The sequence below is a fragment of the Coturnix japonica genome, chromosome 20 (assembly GCF_001577835.2).
Source record: "Coturnix japonica isolate 7356 chromosome 20, Coturnix japonica 2.1, whole genome shotgun sequence".
NCBI classification, from domain to species: domain Eukaryota; kingdom Metazoa; phylum Chordata; class Aves; order Galliformes; family Phasianidae; genus Coturnix; species Coturnix japonica.
The window spans coordinates 1286225-1303440 of NC_029535.1; the positions used below are offsets into that span (position 1 = coordinate 1286225).

Sequence of the window (17216 nt, forward strand, 5' to 3'; positions counted from 1 at the left end):
GCTCCGTGCGCACCTGAGCCGCTCCCCCAGCCCGGGCTGCCCAGGGCCGGGGCCGCACCGCCTGCGGGTGTAGGATTCCCTCCGCTCATCCGACCTGAATCTTCCCTGTTCTAGTTAAAGCCGCCCCCGTCCCCCGCTCTGCCCATGTACTCAGTCCCCGTCCCCTCCTCTTACTGCCCCGCACGCCCCGGAGCAGCCCGTCTCCCCCCGCTGCACACACAGCCCGCATACCTTGCAGAGCAAATCACGGCTACAAATAGAGCGGGCTATTTCTAGAGCCGTGAACGAATCAAACCCAGCTGCAAACGGTGACGGTGTTTTGCAGAGAGCCACACTGCATGTCCCCGTGAAGGCACGCTGCAATGAGCGCTGTGCTCCAAAACAACCCCCCATGGTGGGCAGACATTGAGTACATCCCTGCTTCAAAGGGACAGAAAGGCTCCCACTGCATCTTTTAAAAGTGCTCTGATGATCAAAAGGGTCCTGGCCATCCAAAAATGCAGAAGGGAAAGAAGTTGCGGTACTGACTGAGATAAGGCAGATGGACTGACATTGCAGACTGCAGGCTCACTGAATTTGTTACTGTTGTTAAGCACTAACCCACTTTTGACGAGGAACAGGTAGACAGACCAACCCAGCAGCAGCAAGCAGCCCTATAGCAACCCACGATCAACAGCCAGCTTTACAATGCCAGCATTCCAGCAGGGTGAGCACTGCTGGTAATGAGCACCCTGCATGTTTGTGACAGCTTGGAGCCTCCCCGAGGAATGCTGTTGTGCTGCTGAAGTAGTGTATTACTGTCAACACAGACCTGATGACGCTCAGACTCCTGCAGTGTTGGTGCTGTCAGAGCTCAGTGCCCTGCAGCCCCCGCACACCACAGCTCTGCATGCAGCCTGTGCAGGTCGGGGCACTCTGCTAACACACAGCCAGCTTGGCCTGCTGTAGGCCTTGCTTTCATTCCCTACAGACATAGCAATGCACAGCAAAAGCTTTAAGACAAGGTAAATAAAGCTCCTGTGTGTGAAAGGAGTGCTGCTCAGCCATCTCAGGCAGACAAATAGCTGCTGCCCATAGCAGCTGAAAGACGTGTCTGAAGATGAACAGATGTTTCCACAAGTCTATCTTTTGCGATCTCTTAAGTGCTGTCACCTCCATTCCTCTGCCACGGCCTTATCTCAGCTGGACAAAGAGATCTTGGGCTACAAGTGCTGCTGCTTGCAGCCCTGAGCCATACTTCAAACCCCCCTCATCAGCCTCTTAATGCATCAGGGTTTGTTTGCTCTGACTTCGCAGCAGGTGTTTCCTTTGCCTTCAGAAAGGGATCAATTTCTCAAAGACAGAAAGTGAGGCCATTCTCCAGTTGTAACACAAAGCAGCTCAAAGCCACAGAGCACAAATGCTTTTCAAGCCCATCTCTGAGTTACTGTTCTCTGCTTTCAGGCTATGAAAAAGAGCTCAGAGCCAAAATGCTTATTCACCTGTCTTCTTCAATTTGCTGTCAATAATCTTACCTGAACGTCAATAACCCACATGAATGACTAGGCCCAGGCTCAGCAAACACAGGGCAAGCAGCAAAACATCACCCAGTCCATCACCTGGACTTGGCTTTTCTAAAGCCACCTTAGTGAAGACCTGACAGCCATGCAGAGCAATTTCTTCCTGTCAGATCTTTGTGACTCTTCTGATGCTCCTGATTCAAGAAGCTTTTTCTCCATAATACTTATTTTATGTGTATATATACATATATATGTAGATGTATACACAATACTTCAAAAGAGAGTATTGTTCTTCACCTCGATCCACCGTACTTAAAAGAAACAACTTTGATTCAGCTCACGTAAAGTTGGTAATAGCATAACATAAACAAGGCCATGCCCTCTTCAGCTGGATGTGATACCCGGAATCAGCTTCAAGACTTTTATTCAAGTTCTTGAATATACTCAGGTCAGATTGGTAACAGCACTTTGGAATACACACACACACATATATATATGTAATCAATTTCCCTGGAAGTTTCTGCCTCCATTTATGGCCCCAACGCAATGCAGAAAGCATGCACCATCTCTGTTGTTCATTCAGCTTACTGCCTACAGGCTCTTGGAGGAAAACAAACATCACTGTGTCCTAAAAGCAGATAGGACACAGAACCATTAGCAGGATGGTTACTCTTAAGGAAGAGTCAAATAGAATGCTGGGCACCAGGAAATCTTCAGCCCTTTTTCAGTAACAGAACCAGCTCCCAGGGAAAGCTAAAACATACCAGCAGGTCGCAGCAGCCAAGGAAACATTTCTCTGGCCACAAACAATGAAAAATAAAGCAGACAACTGAAGGCACATTGCTCTTCTGCCTCGCCTCATTATGCAGATATTATCCAGAGCTTCCAGCTTCCTGGAAATCATTTTCTGGAGACAATATTTAATTAAATTGTAATGGATGGCATGTTTCATAGAAGCTGCTGAGCATCAAATCAAGATTAAATAATAAAAGTCAGTGTGTGTGTGCTGTGTGAGTTACCTGTCACATTTCTAGACTAGGAGATGGATGGTTACGTTAATCATTTCTTGGCACAAAACTGGATTGCAGGGAGGCACCAATTTAGTGTGGTCAGACATCTCCTGATGGAAGAAACAGTTCATGAACTGAGCAACAGCCAACGCTGAGTCACAGTGGTGACAGCTGAGGTGCTCAAAACACAAACAAGTAACTAAACTACAAAGGAGTGCCACAGCCAGGTGCTGCAGGACTGACCATTTCAAGTTAGAACTTCAGTTCTGATCCGAAAGCATTTCTGGCTTTTATGGTCATAAACACTATTCAGAGAAATAAAAGTGGTCTATAAATTAATGCCCATGTTTGAAGACACATTATAAAATGCTGAACATTCTGGTTACCTGCTGGAGTCACCACATACACACCACGTAACATCCTGCTCTGAAATCCAAAAAAGCATCCAAACCAACACCACCATTTTTACTAACAGACCCTAAATCTGTACTGCAGCCAATTGCTGCCAGTATCCCATAACCTGCTGAGATCAGACACAGGCTCCAATTCTGTTCCCAGGTGTAGAACTGGGCACCACTCCGTGCTCCCAACACTGCTTGTGGTTTCCAGAAGGCAGGTTTGAACATAGGCTGCACACTTGTGCTAACACAGATGGGTCAGGCAGGAGCAATTCCTCACCAGCACAAGAAGCAGCACCCCCTAAGAAGACTGCAGTTACTCAATTAAGGGATATCCTTCTCATGCTGATAAAACTGCCATCACACAACTTCTAGCCAAGGTCAGAGAGGTGAAAAGGAGGGAGCCCAGCAGGCAAGACAGAACAGCTCATTGCAGAGCCCTCCCATCCCATGGGACAAAGCAGCGTTGGGAAGGAACAAGGCTCTCCGAGCACTGCTCCCTGCTGATGCCACTCCCAGTACTGAGCTAGATGAGCACACAAAGGAAATGCAGCACAAAATAAGATGCATCATTTTTTAATGTGGGCCGTGACATTCTGCAGAGCACTGGGACATTTCAGTACAAGGCAGAGTTGTGTCTGCCAGGAGGGACACACATTGGTGACACAAACACTGGGCACAAATTCTTGAACTCTGCATGCAGTTACAAGACTTCTTCAAGGCTACAAAAAAACAATCCCTTTATTATTTCAGAGGGACCAGATAACATTTTTTTTATCTTTAATAACATGAACCAAAAAACAAATGACGAGAGCGAAGGATCAGATGAAAGCAGTTCCTGAGCTGTGACAGCTGAGAGCTCCAAAAGAGCCTGGATGTCTGCACTCAGTCACAGCACCTCTCCCTGCTGCCTGAGACAACAAAGAGACATGATGGAGAAACGCTCTGCCTGCAGTTGTAAGCATGCAGTACAGGTATTTGAAGTGAATCACTGTTCAGAAGCAGCAACAGATAGGAAAAACGCCCTACAAAGGTTCTACTTTTTGAAGAAAAAAAAAACAATCACGACAATAATTCAACTCCTTACAAGACAGGGAAAAAACAAGACAAAAGCCATCACTGCTGACACTTTCGTAATTTAATATGACCAGACTTGTTCAAAGTAACTTATAAAACAAGAGAGAACAGCAGGACAGGAAAGTTTCATATTTACAGTCATTCAGAAGTAACAGTGTAAGAGCTTAACTCAAATAGTGGTGACAGGATCATGGAAATGTACAGAGAAGAATCGTTTAGAACACTATTAGGATAGTTTATGTTATCTCATCAACTATAAAAAGAATCTGTCGCACTTTTATTTTACTTTTTTTACTTCCAAGGTCACCAGATTCTAATTCCCCATCTCCTCAAAACGACACCAAAGTGATACCAAAAGAAGCCACTTTTGCTGTATGTAAAAAACATACAGACAACAAGAACACCTGCTTTTGTTCTTCCCTAACACCAAAGAAGTGGCACAGCAGAGTTAACACCAGAGCTCTACTCTTTAGCTTTAAATTAAAAAAGAAAAAAGGAAAAGTCGGGCAAAGGGAGAAAAGCAGATCAAGTTAGTGTGATCATTCAGTTGGATTCTGGATGACAATCAAGAAGTAGTCTTTATCTGGAAGGAAAAAGAACAAAAAACAAGTTATTCTTTCATTGCCGATATTTATTCACAAAGAAAAGCATTCCTGCTGCTAAATAGAGGACCTTTCAGCTTTTTTTCTTTTTCATATCTCACTGATAGCTGTAGGAACTGTGCAGTCCTGACACTCATCCGCAGTGATCAAAACAGGCTTGACATGTTGGATCACTTATCTGAGCCTCATGGCAGAGAAGTCTCACATGCTTGAGAGCCAAATTTAACACCGCTTGTGCCTAATAAATGAGAATAACTGACACGGGCAATGGTTTAACTAAACGTGGCAGTGCAAGACAAGTGATTTTCCATATCTCACAGGCAGACTGCTGAACTGAAAGGGTTCCAGCTGCATTTGTCCTGTAAATGGTTATTTCTCTTTTCATCTATCATACAGAAATGAGAGGATGCACCAGCATAAACCCCAGAGCCTCTCTTCCCAAGCAATGCTGTGACCAGTTCCTGCAGAGCTGCCTGTTGGAGCACCAGCCTCCTTCTTTGCCTCCCCACCATCAGAATGCCACCACGGAGCAGGTGAAGTACAAAGGAATAAAGCTGAGTTCTTGCATCGTTAATGCAACTCATCTCATGGCTTCCCCTGTTCCATAGTTTGATGAAATACAGATGCGTATCTCCAGAAGAAAAGGCTGCTGCCACATTCCGTGACTCATCAGTACAGCCACAACATGCTAAAATCCTTTCCTCTTAGCCAGAACTGGAATGAGATCCACAGGTATTGAGTGAGCCAGATAGGACAGAAGCCCTCCTGCAATTCATGTATGGAGAGGGAAGACCGTGTGGGAACTGTGACAGTGGGCAGCTGTTGTGGCCACAGGGATCATGAAGTGGTAGAGTCCAAAATTTTTGGTGTAAAGAAGAAAAAAATTACCACCAGAATTGTCACCATGGACAAATTCTAAGCTTCTCAGGAAGCAAATAAGCAGTGTCCCCATGAATTCTGCTTTCCAGCATCTAGCGGCTCACAAGAGCTAGTCATTTCTCAAGAAAAACTTTTCCAAGCCTAGGAGCAGGCAATCCCACTGAACCACGTGCAGAGCAAGTGGTCTGACTGAAGAGGGAATACCTGGAACTGGGGCAGAAAGAGAAAGCACACAGCCTATGGAAGCAAGGTCTGGTTTCAAATGGAGAGTACAGAACTGCAGTTTGCATCTGCAGGGAGAAAACAACAAAAGCCAAAGCTATACTTGAGTTGATGTTGAGCAGTGTGGTATGAGACAACAAAAAGGCTTCTTCAAATTTGTCAGCAGCAAGAGGTGTTCAAAAGAAAACACAGGACTGATACTTGGAGTGAAAGGTCACCTCACAAGTGAGGAGGAAACGGTGGAGACATCTAATGCCTTTCCTGCCTCAGTATTAAACAACAGCAAGAGATCTTGGTTTGCCTGGACCTGAGCTGGAGGACCACGACTGGAGAAGAAACAGCTTTCAATTTGCAGATATTACAATTGTAGGGATCCAGCTGTACCAGCTGAATGGGGCCTGGTGGGACTCACTTCATAGTACTGAGGGAGTCAGCAGATGTTACAGCTGGATCCCTCCCAACAACTCACCAAACGTCTTGGCAGTCTGGGGGGGTCCCTTTGAAGCTGGCCAACATCACACCCATCCACCAGAAGGGCATAAGGGAAGAGCCAGGACACTACAGACCTGCCAGTCCAACCTCAGTCTTTTGGGCAAGTGATGGAGAAGTTTGTCCTGGGGGATATGGAAAGGCATCTATAAAGCCATTACCAGGCACAGTCGACATGGGCACACAAAGGGAAAAGGGAAAGTCCTGCCTCAGTAATTTGATCTCCTCTGATAAGGTCACCTGCGTGGTGAATGAAAGGAAGGCAGCAGATGTCACTGCTTTAAATTTTGGTGAGGCCTTTGATACAGTCCTTTATGGCAGCCTTCTAGACAGATTGTTTTACTGTGAGACAAACAAGTTCACACTACGCTGGGTGATGGACTGGCTCAATAGAAGTGCTCAAGGGGCAAACAGGGCTACATCTGGCTGTGTACAGTTACCAGTAATGTTCTATGGAACTCAACTCCAGGGCCAGTCCTGTCCAACGTTTCCATCAACTGGACACAGACATGCATCCACAGCAGGTCTGACGATAGCACTGATCTAAAAGGTGCTGCTGATTCCCTGGTGGGATGAGAGGCCTTGTAGGGGGTCTCAACTGATGGGAGTACTGGGAAATCAGCAGCAGCATGAAGTTCAGCAAAGAGAAATGCTGGGCTCTGCAGCAGGGATGGAGCAGTACTGGACTCCAGCCAGCAGCTGGAGCAACTCAGTGGGAAGGGACTGGGGGCACTGGTGGCAGCAGGCTCAGCATGGGCCAGCAGTGTGCCCTGGCAGCCAAGAGGCAAACCACATTTTGGGGTGTATCCCACAAAGCATGACCAACAGGTCAAAAGAGGTGATTCTTCCATAATATTTAGCACTGGTGTGGCCTCACCTTGAATGCTGTGTGCAGCTGCGGGCTTCACAACATAAAAGGGATGTTAACGTAAGAGTTAGGAGACGTGTGCTATGAGAAGAGACTGAGGGCACTGGGGTTGCCTGGGCTGAAGAACAGGAGACTGAGAGGCAGCCTCACAGCACCCTGCAGCCCCTGGGAGCTGCTCCTGGGAACCAAGGACAGGATGTGCAGTAATGGTCCAATGTTGGTCCAAAGCTTCCATTTCAGATGCATTAGACTGGTTTATCAGTTTAGCACTCAGCTAGGTGAAACTGCTCTCCAAACATATTTCTTTCTGACTTTCTGGATTTCACATTGAAAAATATGAAGCATGAGAGGCTGCAACATGCTGTCAAATGCTAATTAACCATTTCTACTTCAATGAAAATGAAATGAGGAAAGTGATTTTGCACATTACAGCATGAAAAAGCAAACTACACTAAAAAGTGATAAAAGTTTCCAACTGAAGAAAGCAACAAAGGACAAAGCCTTTGGAAAAGAACAGAGTAGGTGACAGGAATAAAAGCAGCACACAGAACTCATTTCTCAGGCTCACAATGTCTCTACCGCAGAAAAGACAACAAGAGACTCTGACAGACCTCACAAGAGAAGTATCTGCTGGATGCTCAGATGTCTGCTTTCAGTCTACTTCCTCTTACCTGGAGCAACCATGATTTCATTTTTCTTGGAGCGGATCCGCAGGAATGTGAGGTCATTTTGGGGATCAATGTCTCGCACGGTGCTCCTTGCCTTCATGATGAAGCTGTGCATTAGGCCAGCGTACTGAATGGTTGTGGTGTTGTCCATAGTACTTTTGATAGGAATACCTGCAAGAAGCCACCATGGGGACAGCAAGAGTCAGTAACGCAGCTTTTGAAGCAACAAACCTCTGGGTATCACCATATCCAACTGCAGCAGCCAGTGAACCTGAGTATATATTAGAGAGCTAAAACAGGGGAATGGGATCAGGAGTGCTCTTTTTAAAGAGTAAAAGAAGAGTACGAGCAGAAATAAGACAGAAAGGCTAAGTTCTGAAACCGCAGATGAAGGCGAGAATACCCACATAACTCTACAAGCATCAGCGGTTTACTTTTGCTTTGTTGATTATTCATTTGAGATGTATAAAAAGATAAATAAAAACAAAAATAAGTGTTTTAGGGGGGAGTGGGAATATCTGTCATGTTTTCTAATGGTTATTTCTAGAAAACACTTGGTTTAAACTGACAGTCACACAATTTTAACAAGCTGGACCAAACTACAGGAAAATCTTTGCTAAACAGAGACACCAACTGGAAACAGTGCAACCACTATTCCTTGAAGTGCACGAGAGGTGTAAGTCATGATCTCAGAAAACAGGCTGACAATACCTTCAGAATTAACAACAATGATTCCTTGCACTCCTTTCTGGCTCTGAATTCGCTTCAGTGTTTCTTCTACCTCAGCCTGCAAAAAGAGAAAGCACAAATCAAAAGATCACAGCTGCTCTTTGCCTTCAACAACAGCGTGCCTGAAAGTAAAGATGTGCAAAGATGATGCAAACAGACAATGCCTACACCTTTCCATAAAGCACTGCATACTTTAGTACTGTTTTCTCTGCTTGGTCTTTTTAGTTGGTTTCCATCCATTTTGGATTTCAGGGGGAATTTCTTTACAGAGAGAGCAGTGAGGTGCTGGAACAGCTGCCCAGAGAGGCTGTGAATGCCCCATCCCTGGAGGTGTTCAAAACCAGGTTGGATGGAGCCCTGGGCAGCCTGGTCTAGTACCAGATCTGGAGGTTGGTGGCCCTGCCTGTGGCAGGAGGTTGGAACTTGATGATCCTTAGGGTCTCTTCCAACCCATGCCATTCTATGATTCTATGATCTTTCAGAGCAGTCGTCAGTCATTTGTGATTACAATCTTGTGCAAACTTGGAACTCTCTTTTAATCTTGTCCTCTCCTCCTCCCCTCCTTCCTGCAGCCCCACAGATGAGCTCCTCACTGCTGGCTCACAGTGGAAAGACTTCTCAGACTGCTATGGTACAGGCATGCAGCAAAATCTGCATACACACAAAGGGAATTCACGAACCAAACAGAATAATGCAGACTCTACATGCAAACTACCCTTCCTTTTAGCAAACCAATGCTAAGAGGAATTAAAAGCATAAAAAGCAAAAGGAAGAAGTGATCCATGCTCTTTACTTCAGATTCTTATTGGTGTAGGGATCACTACTTTGGAAAATCAACTCCTCCAAAAAGTAAAAGAAAAAAAAAAAAAAGATGACTGAAAGCATCAGTTTGGAGGTTTGTGATTCCCTGAAAAGGAAACAGAGACGTGCTGCACATTTCAGATCCAGCAGAACCTGGCACAGAACAAAAGGATCAGCTGAAGTTGGGGGAAAGGCCAGAGCTACCAGGGGCACCTGGCCAACAGGGCTGCATTGGTCAGGCACTGCGAGTAACCCCCTGCCCACATCCCCAGCTGGGAGAGCTGATTTGTGTCAGTGAAAAACAAAGCATCAGTTCAGCCTAAGAACTGCCAGCAAACCTTCCACAGGGCTTTGGGAATGGAAGTAGTTCAGAGTAACACAGACTGCTGCTGTGATCAGACAGCACTACCTGAGCTTGTCTTGACAGAGCAGTTTGTATCCTATACAGAAGAAAGCTGAGTTTAATCACTTTGAGCTCTTGATTCCTTCTGAACGCTGGACTGCTTCCATGTGGAAGACAAAGAAAGAGGGGAAAAAAAACACCCAGATAATTACAGGGTGTGAAAATGCTGAGGGATAATAGTGACACACTGTTCCACCTGAAATAATTTCCTGCCTTCCCTGTAGATGCATCTAAGCCCAAAGTTGTCAAACACTGAATCTCAACGAGTGCTTGGGTGCAAAGAAGAATCCACACGGAACTTCACTGACCCTAAATCTCCCCTACCAACCAACAGTAACCTGACTCCAAGGAGGGGGAGCTGCCAGGGGAGCTCGCTGCTGTTTGTATAGGGAAGTCTCCTGGAGCTGCACACAGAGGAAACTCCTCCCCGACACCTCACTGCGCTTCTGCCATTCACCGGGCCAACAAAACATCACCCAGAATAACATCACGTACCGAACCCGAGCACCAAACAGAACCTCAATCCCAACAAGAGACAGACAGCAGCTGGAAAAGAGATGAGCTTTGTGAAAGGAGAGCAAAACCTCTTCCTGTCAGACCCCTCCATAAGCTAATGCAGACACAAGCTGCACATCAGTTACAGGATTCATCCAGAACGTGTGAGCCACGATCCCACAGCGCTGCGTGTCTTCATGAACTGCTTCAGTTCTCCACATACAGCTCACATCTCCATTGCCACACACACTGAACATACCGGTATCACCACCTGCTGTCCAGCAATGCCAACGGGAATCACCCTCCCGCGGATTTACAGCTCAAAGGCGGTTCCGTGTTCCGCAGGACACGGCACTGAAGGAGCCGGGAACAAACGCGGCCTTTTCTCCCGACGTTCGTGTGGCGGCCCAACAGCTCGGAGCCACCGGTGCGTGCTGCGGGCACACAGCCCAGCGCGGCACGGCAGCACCGCGGCCTCCCCTGCACGGCTCCGGGCGGTGCCGGCCGCCCCCATCACCCCGCGGCTCCCAGCAGCTGCCAAGGGAGCCCGCCCCGCCCCGCCCCGATACCGGCGGCACCGCACAGCGCCGCTCCTCCCCATCAGGCCCGGCCCGCCCCGAGCGGCGGAGCGGAACGGAACCGAGCAGAGCAGAGCGGAGCGGAGCGGAGCAGCCGCGGCCCGGCAGCAGCACCCACCATTGCGAACCGCCGCCCGCTGCACAGTCACACCCTGCGCGCATGCGCCGACGGCTCCACCCACAGGCGGGGCGGGGGTCGCTCCCGACCCGGAAGCGCTCACAGAATGACAGAATGATGGAGGTTGGAAACACCAGGGGATCATCCAGTGCAACCATCACCAAACTGCGCTGTAAATCATGGCCCTCAGCACCGCATCCAAACGATTCCTGAACACCACCATGGTCGGCGACTCCACCACCTCCCTGGGCAGTGCATTCCAGTGCCTGGCCACCCATTCCGAGAAGTAATACTTCCTAATGTTCAGCCTGAATCTCCCCTGTCGCAGCTTGAAGCCATTCCCTCTGGTCCTATCATTAATGACACGAGAGAAGAGGCCGAGCCCCAGCTCACTACAGCCTCCCTTCAGGAAGTTAGAGAGAGCAATGAGGTCTCCCCTGAGCCTCCTCTTCTCCAGGCTGAACAATCCCAGCTGCTCCCTCAGACCGCTCCCATACGGCCTGTGCTCCAGACCCTCACCAGCTTTGTTGCTCCTCCTTCTGAACGCGTTCCAGGGCCTCCATGTCACTTTCTTGGCCACTGAGGGGCCCCAACTGGAACACAGCACTCGAGCTGCGGCCTCAATCAGTGCTGAGAACAGGGGGACAATCACCTCTCTGCTCCTGCTGGCAACACTGTTTCCCATGCAGGCCAGGATGCCCTCGGCCTTCTTATTATACAGCAAAGGAATCCCCTGAAAAGGAAACCACAATATCTGGGCAACATGAAACACAAAGTGTGATTCGTAAAAAGACTGGCAGGCAAAGGCCTTGAATCTCTTGTGTCATCTGCTGTCTTGATGTATCACATTAGCACTAGGTGGAATGCAGAAGCTTCCTGAGACGTGATAATCAAAACCTAGTCCAATGCCTTTAAAAAAGCCTTTAAGAGATTACTCTCTCTTGTCTGTTTAAAAAAATCAAACCTTAGGTAATACAAAAGGTTGGAAAATTTTTTTAGGACAACTCCCCAGGGCGGGCTTTGGAAGGCCGTATTGACGAGAGTCAATCAAGCTCCGGCTGCAGGCGTATATGTGTGTGCCAGTTCTTTAACACAGTAGAAATCACAACTTGCTGCATGATCAAAATTCTACATGTGCTACTCCTGAACCCCAATGACTTCCAACGGTGTTAAATTACCCCTTGATCTCAAAGCAGAACAAAACAATGAAATGCCACCAAAAATACTAAAAACAAAACAAACTCCTTGGCCTCAAGGGATGAGGGTTGACACAGGCCACGGCTGCGCGTGCAGCTAGGGCTCCAGGGCAAAACAGCAACACACGGTGCAGTCCATCAGAAGCTGAAAGAGCCTCAGGGAAGAGAGGCCATCCAGGGGCTGAGCACGGGACACCCTTCTTCCTGCGGGCTGCTTTCCCCTCCTCTTGGTTTCTTTCTGTCAGTCCTCAGAGAGCAAGGGGAATGCTCACAGCCTGCTCACCAGCACTTACGGGGTTTGGCTGAAAGGCCGCACAGGTTTGTGGAAGATCCAACAGAAACGGGGAAACCTGCACTGCACGCCATGTCCCCTAAGGAGAGACCGTGAAGCCGACCCGCTTCATCGCCCTGCGATTGCCAGGGGGGGGGCCCGGCAGAGGGACGTTCTGACCAGCTACTGAAAGAGCAGCACCGGTTTAGAAAAGTTTCGCTTCATTTTTGTATTTACAAGAAGATTTGGCTTCTATTATTGCGCGCCCCACACCCCAAAATGAAACCCCAGTGCCAGGATTGCCGCTTAGCAATCAGTCCATTCAGCCTCCAGTTCTCAGACCAAGGACGAAAGCCAACCACGGGGCTACCGCTACCTCTCTCCCTCTCAGTCCCAGCCAGCCCTATTTTTCAACCATAACCCTACACGTCAGGCCTGGACCTCAGAGAGACACCCCTGAAGGAACGCAGCGGTACTCCGCTCTTTGCCATACCACCAGTCCTGCCTATGTGAAGCCCTCCTATTGCCTTCTAACGGCAGCACAAGTCCTTCCTGTCCAGTTCAACTGCATCATCCTCCACCGTCCATGACAGGGAAGAGCACGGCGTGCAGTAAAACTGGCTTGTTTGAGTCAGCAGCTCTTGGTGCACCTTCCGAGGACAGCGTTGCAGGGTGGTTCTGTGTCCTTTTGTAGTCCTTGCTCAAGCCCTCATCGTTGCTTTCTGCTTTCCTTCTCGGCTTTCTTCCTCAGCTGAGTAGCGCTTGCCTTGCCTCGGCAAGCTTGCTGCAAGAGGGAAAAAAGAGGCACTATTTCACTCACGCACGCTGCCAGCACAGTCTGACTTAGAGAGCTGCTCGCAAGATATCCCTGGGCTAACGAACCCAAAGACTACAAGGAAGGATCACAAAGTCCATCTGCATTGGTCTGTTACCGCATTGCCAAGGAAGAGTCCTACAGCTCGAGCAACTGCCCCACTTGCCAGCTGGGGCATTTGGAGCTGAAAGGACAGGTGGCACAGAAAAGAAGGGAAAAGCTCGTAAGAGGCGAGAATCACAACTTCTCCCCGAGGGCAGATCACACCTTTGTGGCACCTCTTTAGGAATGCTCTCCATTCCTTATTATCGCTTAGCGTTAGCAAAGATGAAAATCAGACCACCTACTTCTTCCACGCTCCTCGCGTACGCACTGAGGGCCGTGCCGTGGCGTTGTCGCGCACAACACCAGCCGACGTGAAAGAAAGCACGCATGAGAGGCGGATTGTTGCAGACAGTGCCCAGGAGCTGTGCTTGAACCAACGTTACGGTAAGGCACGCCTAACCTTGCAATGGCCACACTTTGGTGGAGCCTACTGGGACAACAGCCACGTGTTGCTCTCGCTGAGTTCCGTCTCCATTTTCAGCCACATCACGCTCGTGCCTTCCTCCATGTTCTCGCACAAGGAAAGTCCTCAAGAGGGAAATTCAGTCATCGCAGATGTCATCAACTGTCAGGGCAGAGTCGCACTCGATTTGCTCGGGGTGAGCAACCAGCTGCCATGCTTGACCCAAGGAGCAGCGGTTCCTTTTACTTGAGTGTAACTAGCCTGCCTGACTGCAGTTAGGACACTGAACCTATAGCCAAATCTTCAAATAACAACAGCAACCCTATACCTAAGCTCTAAATAACAACAAAACCTATATCCCTAACTCTAAAATAACAACAAAACGACTATACTAAACCCTAAAAACGAAAGGAAACTATCCCTGAACGCTAAAACTTAAACTGAACACTTTACACTAACTACTAATGCTACACTGACCATCAACAAAACATCAACAACCTAACCCAACAGGGGGAAGAAGGAACTGGGGGCACCACCAGACCAGAGGAGCAACAACGTGGAGGAGGAGGATGATGTTAATATAATGCCACCCAGCCTAATTGCTGGGGCAGGAGCCTGCGCAGCAGGGAAAGGACCGAGTGCCTGGACTACGGATTGTGAAGGCTGTGACCCATGCAACGCGGGGCCTGGCACCCGGCTAAGGTCGGTGGTGCCAGGCCAGGCTATGCCGCTGGGCCGGATCCACGTTCCAATGGGCTCCTCTGGGGTGGATCCACCTTCCATGCGGGCTCTCACGAGGGGGATCCACCTCCATCGGTTTCCTCCTGGCAGGGGGGATCCACCCTCCATAGGCTCCACCATGGTGGTGGTCCCACAGGCGCTGGTTCCGCCATTGATGGATAAGTCGGCTCTCTTAACCCCTCCTGCTTGCCTTGATTGGTCCATTGGCGGGTCCCCCCCTTCTCTTCTGACCTCTCGTGGAGGCCCCCCAGTCCATTCCTCTCCACCAAAGCTCAACTCGCTCCTCTGTTGCAGCAGGCATGGCTGTAACTGCCACAACTGTCAGAGGCACTGCGGCAACGGTAGGACGCAATTGTGACATGGAGAGGGTTCTAAATGGCGGCCCGCACTGCTGGCACTGGATTCCACATAGGATGAGGAGGGGGCTGGAGGGCCCAGGGCATTGGTGCCGGGAGCTACCAAGGTGCTCGCCCACTGTGCCCCACGGGCAGCCCTTCTCTCTGGCCAGCAAGAGTGACAGACCAGTCCGGCCCCAAGTAAACGGCCCCTCAGCCATCCTTCAACCCTCCTTCACCGCCCTTCACCTCCTTCACCCTCCCCTTCTTCCACAAGGGAATCTTTTGGGTGCCATACTGTTTGTGTGTTTTTGTATTTTCTTCTATGGTTATTTCACATCAATACACATTCATCTGCGAGTATGAATGATATCAGATCAGTCATATCGTCAATTATCTAGATAAGTCCGTTGCACAACGACGACAAGCCGCAAAGCAGACTCCTGATGGCGGCTATCCTGCAGACTGGCACCAACAACGGCAGGGCTCCAAAGGGACCTGAACTACCGCCTGCCTCGCTGGACACACACAAGCCTCTGCGTTTCCATAGTCGCATCCCAGCGCCCTCTCCTTGTGCGCACCTCGGCGGATTCAACCTTACTACAATGTAAGACTCTGGACTGAGATTGGGCAATTCCAGTACACTCCTATTTACACCAGCATCCCTGCTGCAGCCCTCCCACATGCCCAGTGCGTGCATCCCAGTGCCACACCGATGCTTGCGCAGCCCCGCAGAGCACGGCGGGGGGGCTTGGGCTTCAATGATTCCTTGAGGTCCCTCCAGCCCGGGTCTTTCTGTGATTCTGTGATCGGGTTGAAGGGGCTGGCAAACTGCCCTGAAGTGTGAGCGAGAGAATGTTGGCCAAAGGAGGGTGAGTGCGCGGGATCCGAAGGAGGCGTTTTTGTGTTTGGTTGCGTGTCTGTTGTTTGCCTGATTGTGCTTTGTGTGCGTTGTTGTTTCAGAGTGTTGAATGAGGACTCCCTTTGGGAACTGGCAGCAAGCACGGAATGGATGACGACGGGCACTGGGCGCCGTGTTGGACTGCGGCGTGTGAGAGCCAACGAGGTGTGTCCAGTGTACTTCCCTTACTCATTAGGACTATGTCACTAGTGGTACCTATATCTGTGTAACCATTTTACAAGTCAGGGTGCAGGTTTTTGGTGGGGTCCTGACAGTTCCTCAGCTAGAACCCTCTTACCCCTTTGAGACAGGCCGCTTCCGTCTGTAGCTGTCATGCCAGGAGCAATAAATTGCCCATGTGGAAAACACAAGACTCTTGTCTGACACGTACTCTTTAACCATGTTGTTTAAGAAGGTGGGTTTTTAGGGTCCACAACTCAGTCATCCTCCCTGGCCACTGAAAGTACAGAGATGCAATAACCATCCCCGACACTCTGTTCCTTCGACTTACCCGCCCCAGTCCCTGAAAATCATCTTTGATAGCCTTCAGGCTTTTCTTTACTAACTTCTTCAGCTGCAGCCTGAACTATCAGCAGGGGATAGTAAGACAGAAGGGCAGTCAGACTGGGAAGTCTCCCAGCAATGTCCCTGACCCGTGCCAGGGGTGAGGGAGCCACCTCCCTGCGGTAGGGTCGGGCAGCATAAGTAGGCCTTCCATTTCCTCGCCCGTAGGTGTCGTGCGCCCATGATGGCAGTAATGAACAAACTGCTGCATCACAAAGATCTTGGCCTGATTAGAAATCTTTGAGTAATGCTGTTACAGCAGACAGAATGTGCTAAGCGCAAGTAGTCTCCTGCACTTCACATCCTTGCTACTTTGTTCTGGGTGTTGGTCCACTGAGCAGGTGTCTACACACTAAATTCTGCCCGGTCAGCTGGCTGCCTGAGCTTGATCCCTGATTGGCAACCACTGTGTGCAATTCCCAAGCTAGCGACAACCTCCGAGACGAGCGGTTTACGTTTTACTTGACCTAGCTAGGCAGCCTCAATGCCTGGCCGTGTAACGTCCTACCGGACCCCCCCACTTACACGCTTCCTTACTCTTAACTTCATATGACATTATCAGCGATCGGTATACACTTAACTAAGAAAAAGGAACCATTGCCTAACTCTAAGAAACAACAGGAACTTCGGTAATCGCTTAAACTAATCCTGAAGACGACTTACACTACGCTCACAAACCATTGCTTAATTAACATACGCCCCAGAGGACCTAACTACATTGCGAGAAGGAACTGGGCCCCAGCGGCCCAAAGCGGGCACGAGGTGGAGGAGAAGAAGATTGTTAATTATGCCACCAGCTCATGCTGGTGGGCAGGCTCCGCGCAGCAGAAGGTCCGAGTGGCCTGGCCAGCGCATGGGTGAGCTGTGACCAATGCGTCAACGCGGGGCATGGCACGGTGGTGTTGGTGCTTCAGGCCGTTATCCGCGCGGTACATCCATTGGGCTCTCGTGGAGGGGGATCACCTCTCGGCTTCCTCGCGGAGGGGGATCCACTCCCTCGGTTTCCTCCGTGGAACCATCCATTCGGTCCACATGGCGGTGGTTCGATTC

At 49.4% G+C, this 17216-nt stretch overlaps 1 protein-coding gene and 1 long non-coding RNA gene across 3 annotated transcripts in view; both read right to left on the minus strand.

Annotated features, from left to right (window-relative positions):
• Positions 1 to 3467: 3467 nt before the first annotated feature.
• Positions 3468 to 10929, minus strand: DYNLRB1 (dynein light chain roadblock-type 1). Of its 2 annotated transcripts, none has more exons than XM_015881343.2 (4): positions 10837 to 10929; positions 8424 to 8499; positions 7716 to 7883; positions 3468 to 4567 (listed from the first exon to the last, which is right to left on the minus strand). In XM_015881343.2, the coding sequence occupies exons 1-4, from the start codon at positions 10837 to 10839 to the stop codon at positions 4524 to 4526; spliced, it is 291 nt and encodes a 96-aa protein (XP_015736829.1). In that variant the 5' UTR covers positions 10840 to 10929; the 3' UTR covers positions 3468 to 4523. The 2 variants fall into 2 exon arrangements, with proteins under 2 accessions (XP_015736829.1, XP_015736830.1); XM_015881344.2 differs by lacking the exon at positions 10837 to 10929 and adding an exon at positions 10400 to 10533.
• A 2070-nt stretch (positions 10930 to 12999) lies between these two features.
• The window catches only part of LOC116654273, a 12417-nt gene continuing 8200 nt past the window's right edge, over positions 13000 to 17216 (minus strand). Inside the window, exon 2 of the long non-coding RNA XR_004309377.1 lies at positions 13000 to 13087. This is a non-coding gene — a long non-coding RNA (uncharacterized LOC116654273). The remainder of the gene's footprint in view (positions 13088 to 17216) is intronic.